General features: G+C 35.3%; 2 protein-coding genes across 16 annotated transcripts; both read left to right on the forward strand.

Moving 5' to 3' along the window:
• Window positions 1–890: 890 nt before the first annotated feature.
• Window positions 891–4098, forward strand: cks1b (CDC28 protein kinase regulatory subunit 1B). Its single transcript, NM_001003593.3, has 4 exons — window positions 891–1053; window positions 1316–1390; window positions 1568–1695; window positions 3547–4098. Exons 2-4 carry the CDS (start codon window positions 1332–1334, stop codon window positions 3597–3599), a joined length of 240 nt encoding a protein of 79 aa, NP_001003593.1. The 5' UTR covers window positions 891–1053; window positions 1316–1331; the 3' UTR covers window positions 3600–4098.
• A 376-nt stretch (window positions 4099–4474) lies between these two features.
• On the forward strand, window positions 4475–27983 carry nuggc.1 (nuclear GTPase, germinal center associated, tandem duplicate 1). Of its 15 annotated transcripts, none has more exons than XM_087295384.1 (25): window positions 4487–4637; window positions 6755–6885; window positions 10199–11873; window positions 12761–12969; window positions 13048–13099; window positions 13496–13581; window positions 13798–13851; window positions 14228–14284; window positions 14385–14493; window positions 14582–14813; window positions 15022–15201; window positions 15961–16155; window positions 17686–17864; window positions 17937–17976; window positions 18052–18135; window positions 20187–20261; window positions 22011–22107; window positions 22652–22791; window positions 24018–24191; window positions 24269–24414; window positions 24660–24789; window positions 26221–26329; window positions 26547–26680; window positions 26773–26857; window positions 27044–27983. In XM_087295384.1, exons 3-25 carry the CDS (start codon window positions 10240–10242, stop codon window positions 27097–27099), a joined length of 4257 nt encoding a protein of 1418 aa, XP_087151510.1. In that variant the 5' UTR covers window positions 4487–4637; window positions 6755–6885; window positions 10199–10239; the 3' UTR covers window positions 27100–27983. The 15 variants fall into 15 exon arrangements, with proteins under 15 accessions (XP_087151519.1, XP_087151510.1, XP_087151517.1 ...); XM_087295383.1 differs by having other exon boundaries at window positions 4488–4637; window positions 6742–6885; XM_087295388.1 differs by having other exon boundaries at window positions 4488–4637; window positions 6742–6885; window positions 18064–18135.
• Window positions 27984–27997: the final 14 nt, after the last annotated feature.

The following is a 27997-nucleotide window of genomic DNA, read 5'->3' on the forward strand; positions in this document are numbered from 1 at the left end:
TCAGCGAACATCTTCATATATATATATATATATATATATATATATATATATATATATATATATATATATATGAAGAGTAATATACTCTATATTTAATAATTACTAATATTCTAATATTAGCATTTTTTAATTTTTCTGCATTTTTTTCTGTCTTGATTCATTAATTTTACTTTTACGGCAAAGAATTGTTTATTTTCATCGCTTATAACATGAAATAACTGAACATAAACATGAGTAGCTGAGAAAAATGCTCATTGTAGAAGAAAATTACAGATAGCACATAAAGGTTTTTAGCATCTCTGAAGACTTCATATATATATATATATATATATATATATATATATATATATATATATATATATATATATATATATATATAGCAAATTGAGAAAAAATCATAAAAAAATAATAAAAATATGAAACTCACAGCAACATCCCTGCTGCATAAATTATTTTATCTAAAAAAACTAGAAGGGAATTTGACAGCGTTAATGAAAAACATCAAACAATAAAACCATTGATCAAAGTATCATTTCACAGCCCCTACCCACAAAAAACCCGCAAACAATCATGAATATATATGTATGTATATATATATATATATATATATATATATATATATATATATATATATATATATATATATATATATATATATATATATATATATAAGCAGCACCATGATTAGTATGAAACAGTCTAAACATAAAACATATATAATTTTATTTGTGATTTTTTTGCGACTTTTATTTTGCGCCGCATCCAAAAAACAGGCAGACGTCGTATCCAATAGCAGAAAGTCTTCCAGCCAATAAAAATATGTTGTCTAAATGACGTGTTTAGCATCTGTCCAATAGGAAAATACTTTTTTACATTCGAACGCTTGTGGGCGGGCTAGAGGATCTCCGGGAGGGAAGTTCAAGCAAGGAGGAAACCTAAACGGTGGATGTTTTCGTAGATTTGTCATTTGTAAAAAAATAGATTCACACTTCAACTAAAGTACTCGTTGTCAAGTAATTTAGACAGTTGTTGCATTCACAACAGGAAGAAGCAGTAAGTGACTATGCTTATCTAGAATAAACACTGAATCTGTGGTTATGTTGTTTATTAGCTAAAGTGGCATGAGAAGCTAACGTAGCCAGCATTGGAGGGAAACAGTCGTAAGGCTGTATTTATGTAGTTTATAACGTTACATGTATTAACAAGTCAAACCGATAACTGATAATTTCCTTTAACCGTATAGTTCAATACAATAGACAATACATTAACAATACACATTATTTTATTAACATGTCGGATTCTTCTCATCATCCAGAAACAACAAATACGCAATGTCTCACAAGCAGATTTATTACTCCGACAAATACGACGATGACAAATTCGAGTACAGGTAAAACATTCGACCTATCTATTTTGTTTACTTTCATTGTCATATGTGTTTATGTTTTGGAGTTCCTGTGACTTCATGACATTACAGAAAACAATCATGTTCTGCTGTTCAACCCTCTTTTGCATCACAAAAGTGACAATCACATGAAATGAAGCCATGGTTTCCATTCATTTTTAGGCATGTCATGCTTCCTAAGGACATTGCTAAAAGAGTTCCCAAGACCCATCTGATGTCTGAGACAGAATGGAGGAATCTGGGTGTTCAGCAGAGTCAAGGATGGGTGCATTACATGATTCACCAGCCTGGTATGTGTGTGTTAAGATTTCAAAAAGTCTGAAATCGGTCCATTGTTCTGACGATCTGTGCTACCTCATCAAAATGTGCTACAAGTAGCTCAATCTGTCATATTTCATCTAAAAAAACAGGGTTAGCACAACTTGTCAGCTTCAAATGTCTATCAGAATGAACTACCTCTCTAAAATACAAATTAAATATTAAAGAAAAAAAAAACATTAAGTCAGTAGTTCACGCTGATAGACATTTGAAGCTGCTATGCCTTTTTCTACATTGTTCAATAGAGTAGTAGTTAATTTCGATGGACATTTGAAGCTGACAAGATGTGCTACCCCTGTTTTTACATCCTTATTTAATGTGGTAGTTCATCTTGATGGACATTTGAAGCTGACAAGATGTGCTTAATCCTGTTTTTACATCCTTATTTAATGTGGTAATTCATATTGATAGACATTTGAAGTTGACTAGATTAGGGATGCGACGATTAACCGGTTTCTCTATTAACCGCAATTTAATTAGTCACGGTTAATTAATCGTAAAGGCTTCTCAACACCTCGTTTCTGCACGAAACAAATCTGCAGCAACTAAACAAAGTAATGCCAACTGTGCACTAGTTTGTACACCAAGACTAATAACCACACACATTGGACTAACTATGACTGGGGCTATTAACTAAGGCGAGCTCGTGCAAGTTATTTCCAATGGAGGGACGTGCACGCGACGCAACATGCTAACGATTTTCAGGCGCACCAAGTTGATATGACAGGGGGCTTTTGTGACCGCAGGAATTGCAAACGGCTAAAGTTTGAGGAAGAAGCAATGGAAAGTACACAGATTTGCAAACCTACTTAAAATTATAAACAGTGGTGCTAATGAGAGCGATCATGTGGCGAATGCCAGCTGAGATCAACAGAGTGTTTTCGGAGAGAGTGCTGAAAAACTCAAGCCTGTTTCACACCGCAAGCGTGAGCAGAGCGTTTTTTTTTTGGCATCCACATTAACAGATTAGAGCTTCATACTGCACGCAGAAGCAGTGTTTCAGCATGAGGCGTGAGCGTCGATGAAGCAGCAGTGCGATAGTTTCGCCGCTGGGTCTATTTTTGCCGGTGCATTGATATTAATGATCAACAACACATTGAATGAGCAATTTTACCCAATAAATGCATCGATAATATCCACTGATTTTTATATATTCAAATAAATGAACTTAAACGATTAGAACGGAAACAAATATTTATTTGGGCTCGAACTACAAAACTTTTTATCTATTTTCTTGCAGCCCCGTAAGCAAAATGCAGCCTGAAAGTTAACTAATTTTAATGATGATTTAACTATCATCATTCGACCCCAAACAGCGGCACCTTAGTGAATATAAGAATTCGAATAATTAAAATTAATGAATATTACACCTGCTAAATGAAAATCAGATGATTCACTACATTAATAAATCAGAGATAACTTGATCAGAAATCTAAAAAGGGGAGAAAAAGATAAAGCAATCAATAGAAAGTAATACCGTGTCTTGCGGATCACAGAGCAATATTTATTTTTCATTCCCATTGTGATAGCGCAGCAGTTTTCTTGAAAAAGACGTGATGGTGTCATTAGACACTGAATTGGAAATGACGTTATTTTAATATAGTCAGTCTTGAACTGAGGTGGGCCGGTCTGGCTTGAAACTCCAGGGCTTAAAATGAGTCCCACTCCGGCCCTGTTGACAAGATGTGCTAACCCTGTTTTGGTAGATGAAACATGACAGATTAAGCTACCGGTAGCACATTCTGAGGAGGCAGCACAGATCGTCAGAACACCATCACTGCTCTCTCAACTTCTAATGTTTCTGATTTTCTTTTTCTTTATAGAACCACACATCTTGCTCTTCCGACGACCTCTGCCTGTGGCACAATCCCACTGATCTCAAAACCACCCTAAACATGAATTCTGTAAACTGGACACAATCTAGAGATTTCTGAGAGATGCTAAGTGCCCCCTAATCAGATTGTGTCGGTATCTGTGCTGCTTCCTAGTTCTGGATTCATTGTAGATTATTCTGTGGGTCAGACTATCATCACTGTGCTTAATTTCCGAACTTAACCAAGAGATGGTATTGTGCACAACTTCTTTCTGCATCTGTATTTATTATCAATCTTTTTCAGTAGCGTTCATTTAGTGAATTTTGTATTGGTGAAAGGGCTGTGTGAAATGGTCAAGCAGTATCCATATTTGTTTTACCAACTGCATATACTGCTTTACTAAAATAAATACTTCATTTCCCTTTGCAAATAACAGTGCTGTTTGCAACAACATCATGTCTAAGCAGCATGAATTACTTTTGATTTGCTCGTAGTTTAGAATCCTCACATTAATATGCATTCTGCTGTACATATGTATAATAAAACTTTTTCAGCAACTTTCTCAGTTTCAGCACAATCCTGAAAAGACACCTGAAAAGGTGGAAAGCTCATCTATTTTACCCTATTGCTGATGTTGATCACATTGTAACATTCATTCATTCAATTTCTTTTCAGCTTAGTCCTTTTATTAATCTGCGGTCTCCACTGCGGAATGAACCGCCAACTTATCCAGGACATGTTCTATGCAGCAGATGCCCTTCCAGCTGGGAAACATATTGTGGCATTCACTAGACCAGGGGTGTTCAAACTACAGCCCGCGGGCCATCTGCGGCCCGCAATCAGTTTTGTGGCGCCCGCGAGGCTTTTTATGAATATTAATAGAATCTGGCCCGCTATACAAAAATGAACGTAATTCAATAAATAACCACCGGGTGTCGCTATTACAGTTCCTGTTCTGAAGTAAAACGAACCGAACAAACTGAAAGAAACAATTCATAATCACGTTTTGGCGAGCCATGGCACTATCAAGAAAAAGGAAAATCAACAGTGAGTGCAGGAAATTTCAGTCAGGATGGGGCAAAGAATATTTCTTCACAGAGGTCAGTGGAATATGTGTGTTTAATTTGCCAGGAATCAGTTGCAGTAATGAAGGAATATAATATGAAAAGACATTATAAAATAAAACTTTAGGCCTTCAGCTCTTACACTGGTGCCGAACGAGATCAAAAAGTAAAAAAACAGCAGCTGGCTTATCAGCTCAACAGCAGCAGTTTTTTTCATGGTAATAAAGTGCAAGAAAATTCTACGCTGGCTAATTATGATGTAGCCCAGCTAATCGCACAGCACAGGAAACCCTTCACTGAAGGGGAATTTATAAAGGATGAGTGTTGCAAGTGTAATTTGCCCAGAGAAAATTCAAGATTTAAAAAAAGAAAGTTTTTCTAGAAACACAGTTGGACGATGAATTAAAATAACAAAATAATTCCATAACACACACACATACATACATACATATACACACAAATACACACACACACACACACACACACACACACACACACATACACACACACACACACATATATATATATATATATATATATATATATATATATATATATATATATATATATATATATATATATATATATATATGGATGCACGTGTGTCTGTGTAATGTATATAATATATGGCCCGGGACAACTTTTTTTTTTTTGCATCTGGCCCTCAGCCCAAAAAGTTTGGACACCCCTGCTAATAATAAACCTCAACTGTATATAGCAAGAAAAAGCTTAATTTTTTTTTTTTGTTGTTGTTGTAGCTTATCGTTTAAAATGGTTAAAATAATGTCTAAAATAGTTATGTTTAGCTTTAGCTAATCCCGCTTAGGCAAAGAAATCACTTGGTGGTTCTTTTAAAAAACCTCAGAAACTGAAAGTACTGCAAGATCAGCTTCTTTATAAAGAAATAAAAGAGGAATTGAAATACTGAATGCAAAAATTTATCCTGGTTTGGGGTTCCTGATTCAAAATTTAGCAAACTTGCCTGAAAGATTACAGCAACAATTGCTCCCTTTGAAAGAGCTCTTAGCCCTATGGCAATATAGTTACCTGCCAAAAGGCAACTTAAAATCCAGAAAAAGTAAATAAGTTGAAAAATTAATCTGATTGTGATCAGTCACATTTTACATTCTTTTACAAAAACATATAAAATTGTAAGAAAGTGAAAGGTCTCTTCTAAAGCAGCTAAGTTAAAGGTGCAGTAGGTGAATGTCTTCAGAAATGTTTTTTTGTTGTGCTGGTTGAAAGTCTTTTCACATTCCAATAGTACTGATTAAAGGAAATGATAGAAATGTATTTATGTTTTTTTAATATTCTGGATAAGGCATAAAACTAAAAAAATATTCATCCAATTAAATATTGTTGGACCGACAAATAACTCAATTACGACAGGCATCTCAAACTTGTCTGTCAACAAATTTTAATTAGAATTTCTGTGCAGTCTCTTTAAGTAAACAGATATGTCACTCGTGCGCACACATAAAGCACTGATCTACTGCTGACAGAGATGTCATCCGCAAACTTTGCATCAACCTGAACTTCTTTCTGAAAGACCTGAGTAGCTTTGTATCCATGAAAAGGACATTTTTTTTCTGAAAGGGCTTCTGAAATGCAGAATCAAAACTTTGTCAAAAATTGTATATTTTTTTTATATAACGCTGCATTTTACTGTCATTAATGGTACAGTCATTGCAACAGGGGAAACAGTTTATATAACATTTGTTATACTGAAAATACTGTTTATAACATATATATAATATTTTTTTATACTGTTTATAACACTGCTATTTCCATCACAGACTCTCACAAGCTTATTTATTTTATTTTTTTTACTTTTTGGCAAGAGAAAATTTTACAAATATAATTTCATAAACTAGATGCATTTAGACCTGTATGATTTTGTCTGAAATGACCCCCTCATGAAAATACAGCTGAAGGGAACACCTCACTTTTGTCTTCACGTTATTTCCTGTTCGCTAAAGCATCTGCTTCCTGCACACATCTATCCTCTTAGACCAAACCACTTATGGTAAAGCTTTGAATGCTCTACTTAGTGTTATGTTTTGAGTATGCAAATCAGATTGGGTGAAGATTGTGTTGTACTCCCCATAAAGGATTGTGTGCTTCCTCCATTAACCAACAGTATGTCATAGTAGAGCACTGTGTCTGTTTGCTTGACTGCGGTACATCAAGAGATTCTGCATTCAATATACCACATTCTACTAACAATCCTGGGGGTCATCTAGAACAAACAAAAGACGCAGCAAGGCATAATCTCTGGCCACAGGTGAGTTAATATTTTATTTACTGTCACAGAGCTCTGATTTTGAAAACATATGAATAGTTCAAATGCAAAAGGCTTTAAGTGGCATCAGAAATGTTCTTCTAAAATGGGTATTGTTCTCAGGCTCCTGTATGTAGGTTGAGTAATTTCATCTGGACAAATCATTTTCATTAATTTAAAATGAACTGAACATAAAGAAGACTGAGAAAAATAGAAGCTTTTGCATCTGAACTATCCAGAAACAGAAAATAATTAGAAAGCCTTAAATAAATAACGTCTTCAAGGACATTTATTTGTCATATTTTTCCTCCCTTTTTTCTGCTGGTCCCATGGCATGGTTTTATTTGCTGTACAATGCTTTGTTGTTATTATATATTATATATATACTTTAGTGTGGGTATTTTTGTTGCGTGTCAGGCAATATGTGTATGTGTTATTATATAGTTTTGAGTTTGTTAAAGGTGACTATGGTTTGCTTAAGGATTAATTTGATTTTTTTTTGTTTTTACTGGTAATTGTGTAGTGTGAAATATGGTTTGAAATATATCTGGATTTTTTATTGAGGACTGGCAAATTATCTCTGTGCTTTGTAGCAATTGTGGCTATTTACTTCCATTTTACCTGAGTGGACAGAGGTGGACCCGGTTGCCCTGTGTGTTTTTTTATTGTTTCTGTTCATCCCTTTGTTGTCTTTTGCCACACTCATGTATGCCCATGTTAGGCAGGGCTGTGCGATTTCCATGCAGCTTCAAAGCATACCATGCAAAAGGCGAAATCTGTTCTCTTTGCATTGTGAAATGTATAGTCTGTAAATGCTTGTGTGCATGTTATATACACTGAAAAGCGAAAAAAGCAAAACATCATTGTATGAATGCAGTAATGTGTAAATAATTTTCCATTAAAACGTGCAAAGGTCATGCAAGTAACAGGAAGATAGTAGCATCTCATATGTCAAAGGATGCATTCTGTGTTCTTGTGATCTTCCAAGTTCATACTTTTGAGGTAAGACCAGTCTGGCCATTGGAGAAATAGTCGTGCCCAACGGAGCCTGGTTTCTCTCTAGGTTCTTTAATTTTTCACTTTTGCCAATTGGTGACGTTTTTTCCTCGCCGCTGTCGCCACTGGCTTGCATGGTTCAGGACCTGTCTAGTGAATATTAAAACACACTGAACAAAACTGAACTTTAACTCTGAACACTGGAGTTTACTATAATCTTCTATGTGAAGATGCTTTGACAGAATCTACATTGTAAAAGCGCTATAGAAACAAAGATTAATTTAATTGAAAGAACACAAGTCTATTTTCTGCATTCTTGGTTTTGAGAAACAGCCTATATGTTTGAAATCAACATGACACTTCCCCTTGATCTCTAACTAATTTAGTGCTTCAAACTAGACTGCTAACCAGATTCAAATATGAAGTTATTAGAGCTGCGTGTGCTTGTGTTTATTGTGAATCACAGCAAGGTGGTACAATCTAAACAAAGAGCCCCTATTTTGCATTAAAAAAATTCATAATTTGGTTTTAGGGTTCTCCAACAACAGGCTGATATGCATGCAAGGTCAAAAAACACCTTTATTGTCTTATAAAATGCATATATTTTTACCTTATTATCCTAGCGACTCCCAAATTAATTGTTCAGCGATTGGTCCGATGACCCAGTCTGTTGCGATTGGTCGACTGCGTTCCCCAGGAGACAGAGAGAAATGCTCACCACGGCTACAGTATGAAGTAGCAGAAAGTATGTGAGAGCCCAATGCAGGAGTGCAATAAAGCAATGCAGTTAAACACCCAGAGTTTTAGTCTACTCTTAACCCTAACCCAGAGTAATAACAATGACACACATTCAGTATTAATCCACACAGTGGCAAAAGTTAAACTTTTTAAAAAACTGACCGCGCCACACAGCATGTGTGAACAACAGCTGATGGTGGCCATAGCAAAAACACACAGCAGAAGATCGCCAGTTAAGAAACATTTAAAAGTGGTAAAAGAAGAAGCACTCGTCACATTTTTAACATAGTTTTGGACGCGATATGTGAAAAGCCCCATACAGATTTAACCTGAGAAATACAGTCCAAGCACTGATCTACAATCGATATTTGATTACAAGTTGCGCGGGGTGATTACAACTTACAACACACAATTAAACACATATTTTGCAAACTACAGAAAACGAGGTAACAATTTTAATGACACTTACATGTTATGATCCAGAGGAAGAAGAAACTGGTCCATTTAAACAGTAAAAGTTAGACAAAGTTCTTGTCTTCTGCTCTTTCAATAACAAACGGCCTGCAAATCCCACTATGAACTTTAACCCTTTATTCACCGCAGCCGAATCTCAATCTGTGAGTGATCGTCATCTTCACGTCATGATCAGCCCCTGGATCCCCTGCACCTCTGTTAGTGTCTGAAGGGAAAGCGTGTTCACATTTTAACTTAATGCGGTTCTTTTTATTTGACTCTGAGTCGACTATTTTGTTAAAGATTCAATAGTTTTAAACATCCTGCACTTTTAGATTTAAACATTAGCTGGATGTTTTCATTCACTTAAAACTGTTTTACACACTGCATGGAAGATCAATTTCAAAAACCCATAATAGGATCTCTTTAAAAAAATGAGCCATGTGAGCAAAAGAACTTAAAAGTTCTAAACAGTTTGATAAACGATAAGCTAAACTTTTCAACATTTGTTGTATTGTCTTCCCACATAATATTTGTCAATGTTCAGATTTACCACGGTGCATGAATCCAGCATAATCATAGGTCTCTCAGTCAGAATAATGGCCATGTCTATTATCACACACTCTTAGAAACAAAGGTACAAAAGCTGTCATTAGCATATATATATATGCTTTTGTCCTTATTGGTGTCTTAAAGTTATATATTAGTACCTAAAGTGTACATATTAGTCCCTAAGAAGTACAAAACAATATCCTTAAACTGTAACAATATCACCCAGATTATGGATTATGTTTCAATTCAGTACAATACTATCATAAAAAACATTAGCAATTGGTAAAGATTTTCAGAATCACTTTTACTTTTTGCATGCGAGAATCAGCTACTCAAACAGGATGTGGAAATTGTGGGGAAGCACATACACGAGACACATAAACACAAGAGTCAGACAACACTGCTTTATAACTCAGGACTTAGCCAATGAACATAATATGTAGTTTAGAAAAGAATCAAATCAGTTCAAATCACTTTGGATAAATAAAATGTCTAATGAAAATATAAGTTAATCACTCAGATTACAAAGGGAAAAACCAACAAACATCCCACCCTCCATCAATATTTGTTTCCACAGGGAACGTGCTAAGCTGAGGATCTTGTGAAAGCTGATCTGTCATGGATTCATACACCATTAACTTTATCACCTGGAATGCTAACGGACTTAAGCAAAACAAGTATCAGAAATTTCAAGAACTTCAATGCGCTGATGTTGTTTTCCTACAAGAGACACACATTGGAGCAGGGGATGAACATGTTATAGAAGGTTTAAAAAAGCGGTGGAATGTTTTCTATACAAAGTACAACTCTTCCAGCAGTGGAACTGCCATTCTCGTCAGAAAGAGTCTAGATTTCAAATGTTTAAGTGTCGAGAAAGGTAATTGTGGTGAATATGTATTGTTGAAATGTGAACTGGAAGGTTGCCTGTACACTCTAGTGAGTGTTTATAACCATCAGACAGACACAAAAACGCTTGATAATCTTTCAAGATACCTGCAGTCAATGACCACAGGGCTGCTGGTGATTGGTGGAGATTTCAACACATTCCTCAATCCGTTTATCGACAAAAAATGGAGTACAGGCAAGATGACAAAGAACAGAATGCACAATAAACTGCTCTTATGTGTGGAGAATTTCATGAAATCTCTTCAGCTGGCTGATGTGTGGAGAAGAATGAACCCTGTAAAGCAGGATTTTACATTCTACATAAGAGATCGTCCAGTGTCCAGACTCGATTACTTCTTCATTCCAGATGAATGTATGTGGCGTGTAGGAAGTTGTGAAATCATGAATTCAAGGTTCGGAGAGCTCAAAGATCGTCAACCTGTGTCTTTAGAGATCAACTATGTCTCCACAGTGCCTCTTCTGATAGATCAAACACAGTCACTCTTCAAACTATTTCACTGCAAAAAAATACTTTTGACTGATGAAACCAGTTCATCACAGTCTGAAGAAAGCTCACCTGCAGTCAGTGAAGTTGACATTGTGTCAGCGGTTCAGTCTCTTCAAGTGTCAGACACAGTAAGACCAGACGACATCCCAGTGTCCTTCTATAAAGACAACATCCGGGATGTAATTCCATACATAAAGATGCTCTATGACGGAATCCACAGGGGTGAAGTCAACTGCTCTGAATTGTATTTTCAAGATCCACAGGATGATATCCCTCACTTTTTTAATGCCGACTACCTCATCATTGCAACTATTCTGGCAAGACGTCTTGATGATTTCTTGAATCCTCAGTCAAAGGGTATGATTAAGGATTCAGCAATTGTTATGATCACTCCTAAAACAGTCTGCACTGAAGCAATGCTCTGCTGTCTAAAGGATGAAATTGAGGACTCACATTCAGTTCTTTATCAAGACTTTCCGCTTGTGGAAAAAATCTTCAGAGATTCAAAATTCAAAAAGTGTCAGGGCTGCCCACTGAAGCCAGTACTCACAGCTTTAAAACTGAAAAGCTGCGCCTTAAAGTTGTGTAAGAATTTAGAAAATTATGCAGTGCATGTTTTCAAGACAAATGTGATCATTTGCGTCCCATCTGAAGACCTAGATGAGATACTTGCTATGGAAAGCAGCAACAATGAAGAATATGATATTATGACATTATACAGAGGACAAAGTGTTGAGGGTAATGAGTCCGCAAGTGAAGATTATGATGGACTGTTGGAGGACACAGAAGACAATTCACAGTGTGAAGACAGCGACAATGGGTCAAATGAACATGAGGGAAAATCTAAATCGATTGAAAGGTGAGAGTTATACATTTTGAAGATGATTAAAAATATTTGGGAGATTTTATTATAAGAAACATAATACATACAATGAACTTTGGGCACTTTCAAGTGATCCTCAGCTGTAGTGATCCTCCTGTGTCTACTGTTCGCTGTAATGCATTAGCACAGTGGTAAATAAGCACAGTAGATGCTCATAAAATGCAGGTTATCTACTACGAACAGGCATTTTTTTTCTCTACTGGTTCATAACCAATGCAAATTTAGGGTAATTTTGTATGGTGCACTCAGTCACCTTTGATAAGTGGATAATCCAAGTTAAAATGTGGACTGTTAAAACCACAGTAGGACAAAAATGAAGAGTCTTAAGTATTGCACATGAAATGGCTGCAGTTGTTGATGCTGTTAAAGGCACAAGAGAGCGAGCAATGCATTTATTTGTAATGACAGAGGAACATTGAAACATATTGTTTCCCATGTTATTTTTAATATCCTTCAGGAATTAAAAGATAACTTGGAACACACAACTAGAGTGAGTCACATAATACTGGGTCTTGACTAACATTCCTTTTTAGGTATTAGATATTGGCACAAATATCCAGAATTTGAGAAATGCAAATCTTAGTAAATCCCATTGTGTGATTAATTTAAATACTCCTTGCATAAAATTTGTCTGACTTGATACTCGATAACTATTATAACTATAGCTGTGTCCATGCCTTTTCAGCCCTATTCTTCTCTGTGTGTATTTATTAAATACCCACAATACTGTTTTAAAGCCAAAAAGATGGTTTGCGCTGGTGCAAGCAGTTAGTAAATCTGGGCCTATGTGTCTGTGTGCATATGAGAAGTGTTGTACAGCTTTATCTAATTTTCTTTATTAATGAATTACTTATTTATTGCAGAACAACCATGTATGCAGTTGTAACTTTAGAAGAATCAGAAGAGGTGATGGTGACAGCATCAAACTGGTTGACCGCAGACAAAAAACAATGTTACTGGCCTCCATACAAATCATCAGAGAAATTCATGGAAGCTGTTCAGTACAGATTTGCACCTCAAACAGGAGAGAAATCTTGGGAGAAATTAGCTGTCCTGTTTCATGGAGAATATGGTACCAGTTCTTAATTTAAACAGTCAACTTTTACTCTCATTATGTTCTCAATAACAATTTTTTTTTATCTTACTGCAGGCACTTATGAGGAGGCCAAGAAAAAACTAAAACAAATGAAGCAGCCGGAACAGTAAGAAATATATTCTTATTTCAAGTTGATATGATACTTGCATTTTTTTGTGCTCCTACTGCACAACTGAGATTTAAAATCTGGTCCTCTCTAAGTTACCAAACCATTGGACAACTATTGAAACTGCTAAATGATACATTTATGATTAATTTGAGAATACAAATGACGCTGTACTGTAGTTATATAAATCATCTGTTGTGGCTAGGTACTTTTTTTTTTTTTTTTTTTACAATTTAGCAAATTTTTTCCCCCTGTAACATTTGACATGGTAAGAAGTGAACTGAAAGTGAAATCTTTAAACTAAGTGTGTTACAACTATCCTCATTCTTTCATATTCCTACCCAATGGAAGCATTTGTTGATATTTATTAGTAATATTATTGTTTTATATAAACAGAGCAGCCATAGCAATGAATCAAGTAACAGGAACCTGTCCACAGTCTCCTGGGCCATCTTGGTCAGGAATTTCACAGAATGCCAGTGGTAGGCCAAATCATTTTATATTTACCACACACACTTGTATTGCTAACTTTGAGGGGGCTTCACATAAACATAATGATTTTTATTCTGTACAAATTGTATATTGTATCTCCCTACCCCTAAACTTTCACATGTAACATTCTGCAGTTTTATATTTTAAAGTAATTAATTCAGTGTGATTTATGAGAGGTTTTCTCATGGGGAAAAATGTCCCCACAGGGTTAGGAGTTACCAGCATTGCTATACTTGCGGGGACAACTTTAGGAATACAAGGTACACACACACACACACACACTCACACACACACACACAAACTAACATACGTATTCACATGTGGTTTGTACAACATTGTTGAAAAAAAATTATTTTAAGCATATGAAAAGCATCTTTATAGATGGCCTTACAAAAGTAAATTGGTATAGTGAATTAAAACAAACAGTTACAGGTGAGTTTCATGTACCTGCAAATATCAGGAAAAGCTATTTTAAAAAATACAAACAAAAGTCATTAGGAGATTTCATTTCTTCATTTTTCATTTCAAACTTGTTTGATTAAACATCCACTGGGTAGTCAAACAAAAAAATATTTTAAATAAAATGATCACGTTGTATTAGGTACAAGATTGATGTGTTTCAATTCTCTGATGCAGGCACTAAAAGAAAGCGTGAATCGAGGGATTTAAAGATCAGTGCTAAATCATATTCAGGCAAGTCATTTTGGTATGTTTTTATTCCTACATTTATTGAATTTGTGAATTTAGTATTAATTCATCAATCTCAAAGTTATTTCTTAAATTTATTTAACAGATATGGAAATACTGAATATGACAAAAAAGATCATGAATGAAGTTAATGTCAGATTTCAAAACATTAAAAGCACAGACCAAACAACAAATGAGATAAAAAACACAATTTTGTAAGTACTTATAAATCACAATGTAAATTGTTCTGTATGCTCAATTGTAAAGTGGTGTTCAGTCACTTTTATCTGTATCATGATGTAGAGATTCCATTGCAAAAATGAATGAGATGGACAAAGACAAAAGAAGAAAGGAAACCATTGGTGTTTTTGGCAAAACAGGAGAAGGAAAAAGCTCTTTATTAAATGCAGTGTTGGGATTAGAAGGTCTGCTGCCATGTGGTAGTCTTGGTGCCTGTACAGCAGTGATTACTCAAGTGGAAGCAAATCTTGAGGACTCTGAATACAAAGCTGAGATTGAGCTCATCTCTAAAGAGGTTCATCTATCTATCTATCTATCTATCTATCTATCTATCTATCTATCTATCTATCTATCTATCTATCTATCTATCTATCTATCTATCTATCTATCTATCTATCTATCTATCTATCTATCTATCTATCTATCTATCTATCTATCTGTCTATCTGTCTGTCTGTCTGTCTGTCTAAAATAATAAAGTATTTTATTTGTATTGTTTTGCAGGAATGGGAGAATGAGATTGCTTCCACAGATGAAAGGACTGATACAGATAATGAAAGGATCATTGCAGTGTATGGGGCTGATGCAGATAAGAAATCACTGGAAGAACTTAAGAAAAATGCCAAATATGCTGAAATTGATCACTTTTTGTCTACCGAGAAAAAAACAATTTCGCACACTGAAGTAAGGGCTAAAATATATATTTTTTCGTTAGCAAATATTCTTTGTTTAAAAGTTTAGATACTATTGTCAGATTTTGACAAAGACACGGTTTTGCAATGAAAAGGTGTGGACAGTTCTGGATACAGTACTTTGTTTCCCTTTCAGATGAAATTCTTTAATTCATTACATTTTAAATTCTTTGTAAGACCTTATCCTGATGGTCCCCCTGCTGACTATAATATACTTCAAACACTTATACTTACTCTCATCTTCAACATTTGAACATCTAATAAACTTTTGGTCAGTAAAATGTTACCAATTAAGGTTATAGATGTTCATTTAACTGTTATAAGACATGCAAGAAATCCTCAACAAGTTTTCAGTATCTCTATACTGCACACCCTTATAAATAAGGTCAGAAGTTCTGTCACTGCCAGAAGCCAGCTGAGGTGGATCAGGCATCTGTTTCATATGCCAACTGGACGCCAAACTAAGGAGGTGTTTCAGGTTTTTTCAACCAAGATGAGACTTAGAGGGACATGCTGATGAGAGTAAGCAGATATGAATTTGTAAAGCATCTTATGGTCAGCAGACTATAGGGAGACCATCAAAATAAAGTTACTAATTTCTTTTCATTATTTACTAAAAAGGCTAAAATATTACAAAGTATGGTAAAATATGATTAATATATTATTATACTATGAATTCTGAAATAGTATTTGATGTATTCCTGACTTTTTATATGATTTAAGATTTTTTTGTTTTATTTTTTTACAACAGGTCCTTGACTTTGTCCGTGATGTTAAATGTCACATTCAGCAAAGTGAGTATAATCCTGGTGGCTGGTACTGGCCTCTTGTGAAGAGTGTGACCATCAAGATTCCAGATCGTCAAGAGCTTCTGGAACACATTGTGCTGTTTGATGTTCCTGGCACTGGAGACTGCAACAAGATACGAGATGATCTGTGGAAATCAGTAAATGCTGCACTACCAGATATCTTACATATGAAGATTCTTTCATGATTTACAGTTTTTCTCAGTCGCTTTGGTGCGTTTCTCACAACACTAGTGCATTTCTGCTCAACAGTTAATGCATTTCTCAAAACAATAAGTACAAACTGCAAAACCTAGCTGATAACCTGCAAAAGCGCGTCACATGCGTAAAATGGATAGTTTATTTCTCAAAAGCAAGTATTCATGTCAATCCAAGTGTCAGTATCATCAAAATGAAAAGTCCTGACACCATTGTTTATGAACAAGATGTCATGTTTTCATTATGACAGTTTACTGATTCTGATTTTGGTGACACTTCCTGAAAATGCTCAAGACAGCACTATATACTTTTTGCACAGCCATTTGAAAACTACAGTAAAGTTGGACATCACTTACTGTAATTTAGTGAGGTATCTGAGTACAAGACACTGAATATGTATGTTTTACATTTTTACTCTGCATTTGCTCTTTACAATCCTAATTTATTCACAGCATTGTGCAAAAGAATAAACACACCCTTATTTACAACAAAAATAAACTCCCTTTGGGTTGAACTGTGCACAACTGTAAACAATATTGCAGTACAAATTGGACCTGAACCTGCAACATACACAGGTCTGTAAATCATTCACCAAATTCTTCAATTTTAACGACATTTTCAGGAAAATAAAGATATTTAAAAAAAAAAAAAAAGTTTGCTTGACCGATTTTGTCATCAAGTTCAACATTTTTGTATGTAATGACTGAAGTAAAGAAATGAGGACTGTTAGTTTTATATGGAATGACTATTCAGCATTTACAAGTTTAGTTCATTTTGACTGACATGACATAAGCAAGTGATAATGTTATAAACAGCAGAGAGTTGAATGAAAGCAATTGATGCATGTCCGAAAGCATTTGCAATTTGTTGAAAGGAATGAGAAACTGCTACTAAGATGTGCACAAATGACTAATTGTTTTGAGAAATGCATGAACTATTGTGCAAATGTAAATAGTGTTGTGAGAAATGCACCAAAGTGACTGAGAAAAACTGTAATTACCTACTATTATGTCAATTCATACTATTATTACTTTTCATCTGTTTCATTTACTGTGAATGCATGGAATTTACCTCAGTTGTGTCTACATCTCAAATTCTAATGTTTCATTTGAGTGGAAAGTTTGCTTTTGGTGAAAAACATCCAGTTTTTAGTCTGTGACATGCTGCACCACATTTGGTGTGAACCCAAATGCAATGTTTACATTTAAAATATTTGTATTGTTTCCAAATTAGAAACCACCTCATGTGGATTTTATAACGCTAAATCTGATATACAGTAACTCTGTCTTATTTTGGAGGCTGTTACTGTTCTGTGGAGGTCACATTTTGTCCGCACTCACATACATTGAGGTAGCCTTCAGACACTGTGTTTTCTGCCAGGGCAAGCCGGGGTGCAGTTCAACAAGTGTAAAGTAGAGCAATACCACAGGTATTTTATTCAGGATTTTATGAAGACTTTTCTAATTCTACAGAGAGTGAAGGAGTGCTCTTCTGTGTGGATTGTAAATGACATCAAGCGTGCAATCAGTAGCAAAGAGCCCTGGAGCATAATCGAGCACTGCATCCAAGACTTGGGACCAGGAGGACAGTGCAAAACAATAAACTTCATCTGTACCAGGACTGATGACATTAATATAAAAGAATATCTAGGGTAAGAATATAGAGATTTTTGTCAATATTCTGCATTTCTGCATTAATAAATCACATTTATTTTTTGTTATAGATCTGCACAGCCATCTGGAGATCACTTTTCTTCAGACAAGGTCTGGTACATTTACAAACAAAAGATTAATTGTTTGTTTTCTGCATTATTTACATGCAGTTTTCTAAAATTTCAGTCCTTATCGCAGATGGTGTACCTGCCGAGAGTCTGCTCTATAGAGTCTGGCTGCACCTTCAGGTCAAGTGCGCTTCCTCTGCAAGTGAGGTTATTTACAATCGCCACTTGTGGCAGCTTGCATGAAAGTCCTTCGGTAATTTAACTTAAGGGTGTTCCTGAGGCAGAAGATCATTGCAACAAACTTCTTTTCTGTCACCCTTACTCAAGTGCCTTTTTTCTAAGCATTTCACAACTATAGTTTCTGGCAACATACGGTGATGGGCACCGCAGTTATATAGTTACGTAAACAGATCGTAACAAACCACAAATGCTTGCCTTACAACAGCTTTGCAGTAATGTTACACATCATCTGTGAGTCGAGACGTTCCCTTTATTTATGAAATTGTTTTATTAAATTATGTATCTGCATTCATATGAGTCTTTTATCGAAAAAAATTTTTTTGGGGTGGGAATGCTTGCATTTTAAATCTCATTTGTTCAAGGGAGCTGATTAGGTCCCTTAAATGTTTTAAGAGGAAATGGTTACTAAGGACTAAGGGGAAATACTTTATAGGTGATCTTTTTCTTTTTGTTCTCCTTGCAAAACTTTTACTTTTACCCTTTACTTGCAAACCCTCCAACTTTTACTAAGGGTACCCTTAACCTTAAACTGGGGGATTTTTTGGTTATGGACTTTTATGCAAACGAGCCCTGCACTCTCCTGCCACGTCACTTGCATCGACATTTGCATTCTTGTTTGCAGTTGTTCTGGGACCTGCTGAATAAAGAAAAGTTTCCCAAGTAGTTCAAGAATAATCGAAGAATCATTTGTGCGTATATTTAGACCTGATAGCTCATATAAATAAATAATAAGCTTTGCTGGTATAAATGGTAATAGAAGCCTGCTTTGGTAAATTTATATTAAAACATTCTAATCATATGATGAAAATACAAACCACTTCACAAGAGAGAGATAGAGGGGGGGTCTGTCATGGTGTACAACTTAAGTACTTAGAATTATTTGACAATGTCCTCACTGTCAACACAAACAAACTGGAAACTTATCTTTTGTTTATTTGTATTGATTTCAAGTGACGTGACAGGTGTCAATTGTAAATGGTGTCTCTTGCATAGAAAGCATGGGTGACTGAACATGCCGGCCCGAGAGTGCAAGTCTGAAAGTGCAAGTGCAGCTCTGCAGCCAGACCCTTTTCATGTTATTGGAAGTGGGTGCCCAGATTCTCCTGAGGACTGGCTTATTCTAGAGCAGCTGTGACAACAAGTGATCAAGTGTAGCATAGGGAGATTGTGATCAGCCACCTCTGATAGTTAGAGGTTGAAATTATGGAAATTCCTTGCAGAATCAATAGAAATTTAAAAATCATAGGACAAAAATAGCCTAGTTTATTAACATAAACCGCTGCAAAACTTAGTTTCATTTCATTTCATTTCATTTTCTTGTCCGGGGTTGCCACAGCAGAATGAACCGCCAACTTATCCAGCAAGTTTTTACACAGCGGATGCCCTTCCAGCCGCAACCCATCTCTGGGAAACATCCACACACACATTCACACACTTCGGACAATTTAGCCTACCCAATTCACCTGTACCGCATGTCTTTGGACTGTGGGGGAAACCGGAGCACCCGGAGGAAACCCACGCGAACACAGGGAGAACATGCAAACTCCACACAGAAACGCCAACTGAGCCGAGGCTCGAACCAGCGACCCAGCGACCTTCTTGCTGTGAGGCGCCAGCACTACCTACTTTTAGTATTTTTTAATATTGCTTTTGATAACCTCAATCATGTACAACTGTTCTTTATCTTTGGTACGGTTGTTCTTGAATCTTTTGCTACCTCTATCATACATTATGTCCTTTGCAGTGGCCATTCTATTGGTTTCCTTTCGTACTGTTCTGAGAAAATTGGTCTCCTCTATGGAACCCCTAATGTTGCATGATGTGTCCGTTCTCTACTTTCGGGCAAAAGGGTTACATAACAGAGGCGTGAATGACTTCCTAAAAACGAACAATGGATTGCATAGAAATGCAAAAATGACTGAATTGACTCATGGGCTAATTTTACAGTGACACTTAGTTTATATTAAAGACACTTCATGCGTGTTATAATTTATTATTGTTATTGTTTTTCAGAGTTCGAAAACAGCGTGCATTCATCATAGGAACAACTCTGCAAAGGATACTCTGAAAAGGAAGCTTGAAAACATGGTATAAATGTGAAATTGAATTTTTTTTGTTATTAGTGGGGTTTGCCTTTAGGCAAATCCACTATTGTTATTCTCCAAACTTATTCTACTTCTTTTTTTGGTGCATAACCAGTCCCACAGTTTTCCCAGACCCTTGAAAGAGGGTTCAAATCATGCAGATTTATTGGGAATGATGTGCTACGACTTTTTTAAGGGGTTCATCCCCAAAACCCATTGACGCAACATTACACCCAACTTTGACGCAACATAGCGCCAAGTGTGAATTTAGTATAAATATGGGATTCAAAACATCTGTAGGGGGTTGCTGCCTGATGAAGAAAATGTACCCCACAAGGATACCCCTGAGTTGCTAGGATGTCCCAAAGTGGTCCCATTGACCTAACATGGGGACGGGATGCCCACTGAAATACATTGAGCCAATTGACTCCCATTATAAATGTCACACATCAATAACACTACATAGCAGGGACATACAAACCTGCGGGTGGGCTCATCTGACACGGACAACCAATAATAATCTCAATATGATAATGAAGCTCTCAAGCCATGCCCCAAAACCATTTACACACCTTTAGTAATTGATTCTATAGACTGCCATTATAATAGCAGTGTCATAGAGACATTGGAGTAAGCTGATTGACAGGCAACCAATCATCATCTCAATAGAGTGGAGAAACTATGACATCAATTTCTATGCAAAAATCTAGAAGCGAGTTAGCAGTTTTCCAGTTCTGGTTCCCTTATCTCAAAGTCAATGTTTTTTTTTAAATGGGATTTTGATTAAATTGCTCAAATAAGGTTTGTGGCTACCACATACTGAAGATACTTTCATGTTTTATTCTACAACATGAAACACACCAGTTACATCACACTGTTGCTTTTTTAAAGCAGTTACGTTTCTTTAAAAAGACAGTTGCTATCAAGTTGCTAAATGGGACTGGAGGCGGTGTCGGAGACATTATACGTCATCGAGCTGAGCTGGTCTGGAACGCAGCCCGCTTGCGTTGGGCATTTTGATTTGTCTGTTATTTAAGTATTTTGATAAATAGTGTTTCATAATTTGTAGTATTTTTCTAATTGGGAATTCATATTGTGTGTAGATAATGTCCTCACTGGTAGAGACTGTCATGACAGATTCATTTGTTGATCATTTATTTTAATTAAACTATATGGAGATACTGCTTACCAGTGCAGCCTGTCTCTTTCCTGCTCTCAGGAATGCAAGTGTGTGAATAAATGTGTAAAAATACATAAATATTAACTGTCATTTTAACATGATCAATTGATCTGACTAGCTATGCTATGTGAGGCATGCCTAGTAACAACCCAGTGTACCATAGAAGCTGCCTAGCAACCACCCAGTAATAATGCCTTAAGATCTGCCTAGCATCACTCAGGACACCCTAGCAACTGTTTAGCAATGCTTTTGCAACCACTGAGAATACCTTAATGACCACCTAGCGACACTTTAGCAACCACCTAGGAATCACTTAGAACACCCTAGCAACTTCCTAGCAACACCTTAGCAACCACCTATGAACTATTCAGAACACCCTAATAACTGATTACCAATTACTTAGCAAAAAACTAGCAACCACTCAAAACACCCCAGCAACCACCTAAGAACCAATTAAAATGCATTTTACACCAGTGACTTGCCACTGCAAAACCAATTCACATTTTTTTTTTAGAAAATTGACATATGTATTTGTAATTCTTATTCTTACTCTTATTCCTGCTTTTTACTCAGAAATCAAAAGACGTCAGAAGATTCACCGCTGATGTTTTTGCTGTCAGCTCTAAGGCATACTTTAATGAAGATCTCCAGATGGATAAAAATGAAACAGGTAAACCATTAAGTGAACCTGGAAAACAAACATTTTATATAGACAGTTGATTTAGAATTACTAGCCCCCCTGTTTATTTCCCCCCTAATATCTTTTTAAAGGAGAGAAGAGTTTTTCAGCACATTTCTAAACATAGTAGAATTTTAATAACTCATTTCTAATAACTGATTTATTTGATCTTTGTCATGATGACAGTAGATAATATTTCACTAGATATTCTATTAGAGTGACATTTAAATGTTTAACTAGGTTAATTAGGTTAACAAGGCAGGTTAGGGTAATTAGGCAAGTTATTGTAAAATGATGGTTTGTTCTGTAGACTATTGAAAAAAAATTGCTTAAAGGGACTAATAATATTGACTTTAAAATGGTTTTTAAAAATTTTAAAACTTTAAAAATGTCCTCGCTCTGTTAAACATCATTTGAGAAAAAAAAATAAAAAATCAAAGGTTGGCTAATAATTCTGTCTTGAACTGAGTATCTGTTCATTCTCGTTTCATTTAAATTACTGAAATACAATTTTTTTTTTTCCAATTATCTGTAGAAATCCCAAAGTTGCAGGACCTTCTCAAGAACACCAACAAGAGCATCAGGAGGGAACTGATCAGAGATTATGTCAATCAAGCAAAGGGAGTTTTGTTCCTTATCCAACAAACCAAACTAAATACAACAGATGAAGAAATGGTACAGAACTGCTGATTGATCATTTACAGATGTTTACTGACCCACTCATAAAGAGCCTAGAGGTTTTGAAATAGGTTTTTAAATATGTGACATATAAAAAAATACTTCATTCAAAAAGGTAATTATTCGCTCTCATCAAGTAATTGCTTCGTACTGTTTTTCTTTTTTCTTTTTATATTCTTCTGGTGATTTAAAGACAAATGTTTCGGCACAATGCCTTCCTCAGTTTGTCAAAAAGTAAAAACAGTATGAAGCAATAACTTGATCAGTGCGAATCATTACTCTTTTGAATAATAGCATTAACAAGATTGATGCACCAAAAAAGTTTCTTTAAAAAAACGCAAGCACGCAGGGCAAACTTCATCACTCTACATATATAAACATGGCCGTTTTCCTATATTATAAGAACACATATGCACATATACACGTAAATACATGTACCACACACACACACACACACACACACACACACACACACATATATATATATATATATATATATATATGTGTGTGTGTGTGTGTGTGTGTGTGTGTGTGCACATACATGTTTACCTATATGTTTGTATATGTTAGTAAAAATGATGAAAATCCATAGCTGCTAGACAACATAAAAAAATGCCCATGTAGAAATTTACATTTTTTATGTACATAAGAACAGTCAAATAGGACAAGAAAAAATATGGTACAGGAACAAAAACAAGACAAAAAAACTGAACAAAAAACAAAAGAAAAAACTGCAAATAATTTTGTTATGCATTTCCTTCTTTTCCACTTCATACAAGAAAGAAATGACCTTGTAAATGTTACAGGAAAACGTGTGCACATCATAGCTTTCCATCTCCTCTCACTTTTTTTGCCATAGTAAAATTCCATGACATGCCAATAACATGTGATATCAAGATAAACTGTTCGCACATGCATACGTTTTTTTTTTGTTGCATATTTTAGTTAGTTCTTAGTGATTGCCTTGATAATAGAAAAAATGAGCTAGGCATCAAGTACTGTATGACAGTTGCCAAAATTATTTGTATATGGACATATCTGCACCTCCAATTTGCCTGTATGTGGCATATATACACATATATACAGCATATATCATATGTGCATGTATACTGTATATAGGCTTCATATATGTGCATATATCCTCATATAGGTTCTTTCCATGTGTGGAAATCAAATAGTAGGTTTATTCAGTAATTTACGCTGTGTTTCCTTGTGTTTTATAGGCAAAGATTAAAGCTGCAGTTCGTAATGATTACAAAGAGAGCCTTAAAAAAGCACTGAGGGAACTGAACGGTCGGTTTGATCCACTATATGAGACTATAGAGCAATGTTTCTCAAAGGGAGTGGAGAAATCAGTGGACCAGTGTCTCAGTACCACAAAGCCTGTGATTTCATCTGTAAGTGATCAAAATTTCAAATATCTTTTTTTCTGGGCTTTCTAATGGTAGCAATACTATTTTGTATTGTAAATCAGGTGCCATATGATAAAACCCTCCAAGCATTGTGCAAGAAGAAAGGATTTTGCTGGCCACAATACTGGGATGCACCTGTAGATCTAAACAAGTGCTTGGCCAAACACATCTACGACAACATCGATGAGGAGTTCAGCTTGATATTTCCGTAAGTTTTGCTGTCCTTCCCTATCCGCTGTACATTCAGATGAGTGTTTTAACAGTGCTAAGTAAACATTACATTAGCTGGTGGGTGATATTGTTGTTTACATATTTGTCTTTGTTGTGTATTGTGTCTTTGTTGTGGGTGTTGAAAAAATGACCTGAACAGTGTAGTATAACAAGATATAACCCATAACTTGGATTTTTAACTTCTCTGTTTTGTTGAGTTTAATTTTGTTTTAATTATTACAGTGTTGATAGTAATAACATAACAGGGAGGTCAGTGCAAGAAAAGATTGATAAGTTCAGTGTTGTTCAGAATGGCACTGTTTACTCTCCATCTTCCATTCTATACCACATTCAGAACTTCATGAAAACAGAGGTGAGTTGCTGAATTTTACTTCAATTCATTTAATCATCTTCTGTCTACATGTAAACTTTGTTCCAATGGTGTGAAAGCAACAAAGTGTCTTAACAAACAAATCTCATTCCCTGCTTTAAAAAAATAACATTGACTACGTTCACGTGAACATCAGTAATCAAATTATTTGCCTTAATATAAATAAGAAAATGATATGATTAAGATGTTTACAAGACTTTCTTTTTGAATGTTTTTTTTTTCATGATCCTGTTTTACATGTTATATATTAGGGATGCAACAATACAGTTAGCCTACGGCTCAATACATACCACGGTTTTTTTAACACGGTTTTCGGTTCGGATGGCTTGACACGTGTTTTTTTATTTATTTATTTTTTATTCTATGTTTAGGGAGTAGAAACAGTAAGAGGTTAAAGAGAAAAAAATAAAAACGATTTATTGCAATACTCCTTTGTTTTTACTTATAAGCCAAGAAAAGTACATTAGATTCTAGTTTATTGTATTAAAAAAATGATCACTGAAATCTCACAGCTGCTGGTAGCCCATGTACAAACATAAATTCCTACATTTGGAAAATAAACATACATGTGAAGATAATAAACATAAATTGACCATTTCAAATAAACATATTTGTACTTAAGTAAACATAAATAAACCATCATAATTATCTCTGCTGAAAAAAGTGTGAGATGGTAGTCTGTAACTCAGATCGAGTGCTTTTATAATATGACAAAAGCCGGCATCTCCAATCACCGAAACGGCTGCAAATCTTTAGCAATAAACACCCGCACTGCCTTTGTTATTTTTATGTGTCCCTCTGAACCAGTTGGCTATGTTTGCTAGAAGGATTCAGCAAGGGATTGTTTTTTGGAGGACTTTGTTACCTTCTCTGCTATCCTGCCTTCAGACAGTGATATTGCTGGGTGATGGCGCTGCAGATGTGCAGTCATGGTTATACGTGTAAAACAATGCTTGCACACAGTTATTTTTTGTTCCCCATTTTTTTCTTTCATTGGCATTATACTTACCAGCAAAACTGAAACGTCCTCACACCGCAGATTTAAAGGACGCTGGTGCTTCCTCCTACTATTGCTTCACTTCACCGCCGCTTGCTATGTTATAGTGTGGACTGATATTAAAACGCCCCCTAACTTTGGAGCATAGTGATTGGATATTTACTGTGATTGGAGGAGTTTCCTCATCTCAGCTCGGCAAGACAGGCACACACAAACAGTCAATTCATGGAGATATAAACCGCACATACATTATTAAAACCGAGAAAACAATTCACAAGCGAGTATTGAACCGTGGATGTTGTACCGAACAGTTCAATATTATATTGAGAATTGTGGCATCCCTATTATATACCATACTACTACTACTACTACTACTACTACTTCTAATAATTCATCGTTTTCAACCTTTTGAAAAGGAAACCAAAGTGAAGACATCCCTCAAACAAGATGTTGTTAATAGAAAGAAGAATGTCTACTCAGTAATCCAAAAAACAATTCGGGATCAAATGACTGCAGGCTATAAAAGTAAGACATTTAAAACTACACACTGTCTGATTAGTAAACTGTTGTCCACTATGTGGTTGTTCAAGAAAGCACCAACATCTGCTGGCTTTAAAATAACAGAGTCTTTCATTTTATTCATTATAATCAATTACCATTTCATTCAGACTTTGAGACATTCGGTGTTTGTGTTGCATTTATGCTACAGAATGTGAATAAACACTGAATGTTGCCTTTACAGAAGCTGCCGAGAAGAGAGGACAAGGAGCCATGGGAAAGAGAAAGAGCACAATAATAAAAACAATTGAATCATTAAAAGACAGCATGTTCGAAGAAGCAAAAATGCAATTTCTGAATGAGTTCAAGTCCTTGATGGTATTTGAATTTCACATTTCAAACAAAACATTTGTAAACGAATATTTATAAACAATTCAAAACAATTATGTTTTCTGTTGTTGCTTTCAAAGTGCTATATATGCGAGAGCCTTAAATCTAAGCTGAGCAGATCAATGGAGCGCTCATTTTCACAAAGCAGCAAAGCTTCCTTGATGGGTAAGAGAAATTACAACATTTAAGAATCATTTCTAGAAACAAGTATTTGAGTTTGATTATTCTGAATCAGGGTCTAAATACATATTTACATGATTAGAATTGATTATGTGTTTATATTGCATGTTTTGGCATGTCAGCACAGCAAATATTATGTAGAGGCTAATATGTCTAATATATCTTTTCTAGATGTCTCAAGAGAGATCGAAACCCTGGAGACACTGTCTGAATACATTGTCACTTAAATCTGACTGAAGTCATCATTTAAACACAAGGACAAAAGAAACAACATGTCAGCATAAATTAAAACTTGTCTAATCACATTTGATGGGTATGAAAGAATAACAATGAATATCATTTCATGTCTGCTTGTAGTTTTATCACGGATGGTGATGTGTAAATTTGACATACTCAACCTTTTCAAGTTGTCTTATTTTTGTTATAGTTTGATCTAATGTTTCATTACGTAATGAATTGCAAACTCAGCTCTGATCTTAATTAATATCCAAAAACAATTCATTTAAAGACTTACGTCTCACATGAGTTTATACTAGTCGAGCAGTGTTTAACAAAGTCACCAATATATTTCAGCAAATAAAACATTATTTTGTGGAAAACACAGTGATTAAAACTAGTGAATGATTGTAGCGCGATTTAGATCAAGTTCAGATCAGGACTCTGGGCTAGCCATTTCATTATTTCAGTGTTTCCAGCCTAAACTAACTGCTTAATATATCATGCTGTGTGAAGGGCTCATTTTTTTCTCTATGTAGTTGAGCTATTAATGCTGAAGGAGCTTCAGATAAACATTTTTACTTTGCAGTAGGGCTGTGCGATTTGGGGAATATATCTAATTGCAATTTATTTTTGACAGATATTGCGATTGTGATTTGATTTGCAATTTAATTTTATAGACAAGCTTGAGCTCAATAATGTGTAAGCTGTGGAATCAATTCTGTGACAGCTCTTAAAAATGACCTGTTTTTTTGGTGTCTGTGACTGTGAAACCAAAGTATTCCCATATTTCCATCATGCTGTTTTTCTTTGATATAGACGCCTTTATCCCACTTGTCCGCGCTTTCCTGTTTGTTTTCAGTACAAACATTTAATTAAAAAGTTTCCACATCAAGCATTCCTTAATAC

The sequence above is a fragment of the Danio rerio genome, chromosome 19, assembly GCF_052040795.2.
Source record: "Danio rerio strain M-AB ecotype USA chromosome 19, GRCz13ab, whole genome shotgun sequence".
Classification (NCBI taxonomy): Eukaryota; Metazoa; Chordata; class Actinopteri; order Cypriniformes; family Danionidae; genus Danio; species Danio rerio.

Excerpts from the sequence above, each read along its gene's own strand:
- cks1b (NM_001003593.3), top strand. The coding sequence starts at position 1,332 with ATGTCTCACAAGCAGATTTATTACTCCGACAAATACGACGATGACAAA. Across the intron at positions 1,391-1,567 it reads GATGACAAATTCGAGTACAG|GCATGTCATGCTTCCTAAGG; the intron begins GTAAAACATTCG and ends ATTCATTTTTAG. Across the intron at positions 1,696-3,546 it reads TTACATGATTCACCAGCCTG|AACCACACATCTTGCTCTTC; the intron begins GTATGTGTGTGT and ends TTTTCTTTATAG.
- nuggc.1 (XM_087295384.1), top strand. The coding sequence starts at position 10,240 with ATGGATTCATACACCATTAACTTTATCACCTGGAATGCTAACGGACTT. Across the intron at positions 11,874-12,760 it reads AAATCTAAATCGATTGAAAG|AACAACCATGTATGCAGTTG; the intron begins GTGAGAGTTATA and ends TATTTATTGCAG. Across the intron at positions 24,192-24,268 it reads CAAAGCCTGTGATTTCATCT|GTGCCATATGATAAAACCCT; the intron begins GTAAGTGATCAA and ends ATTGTAAATCAG.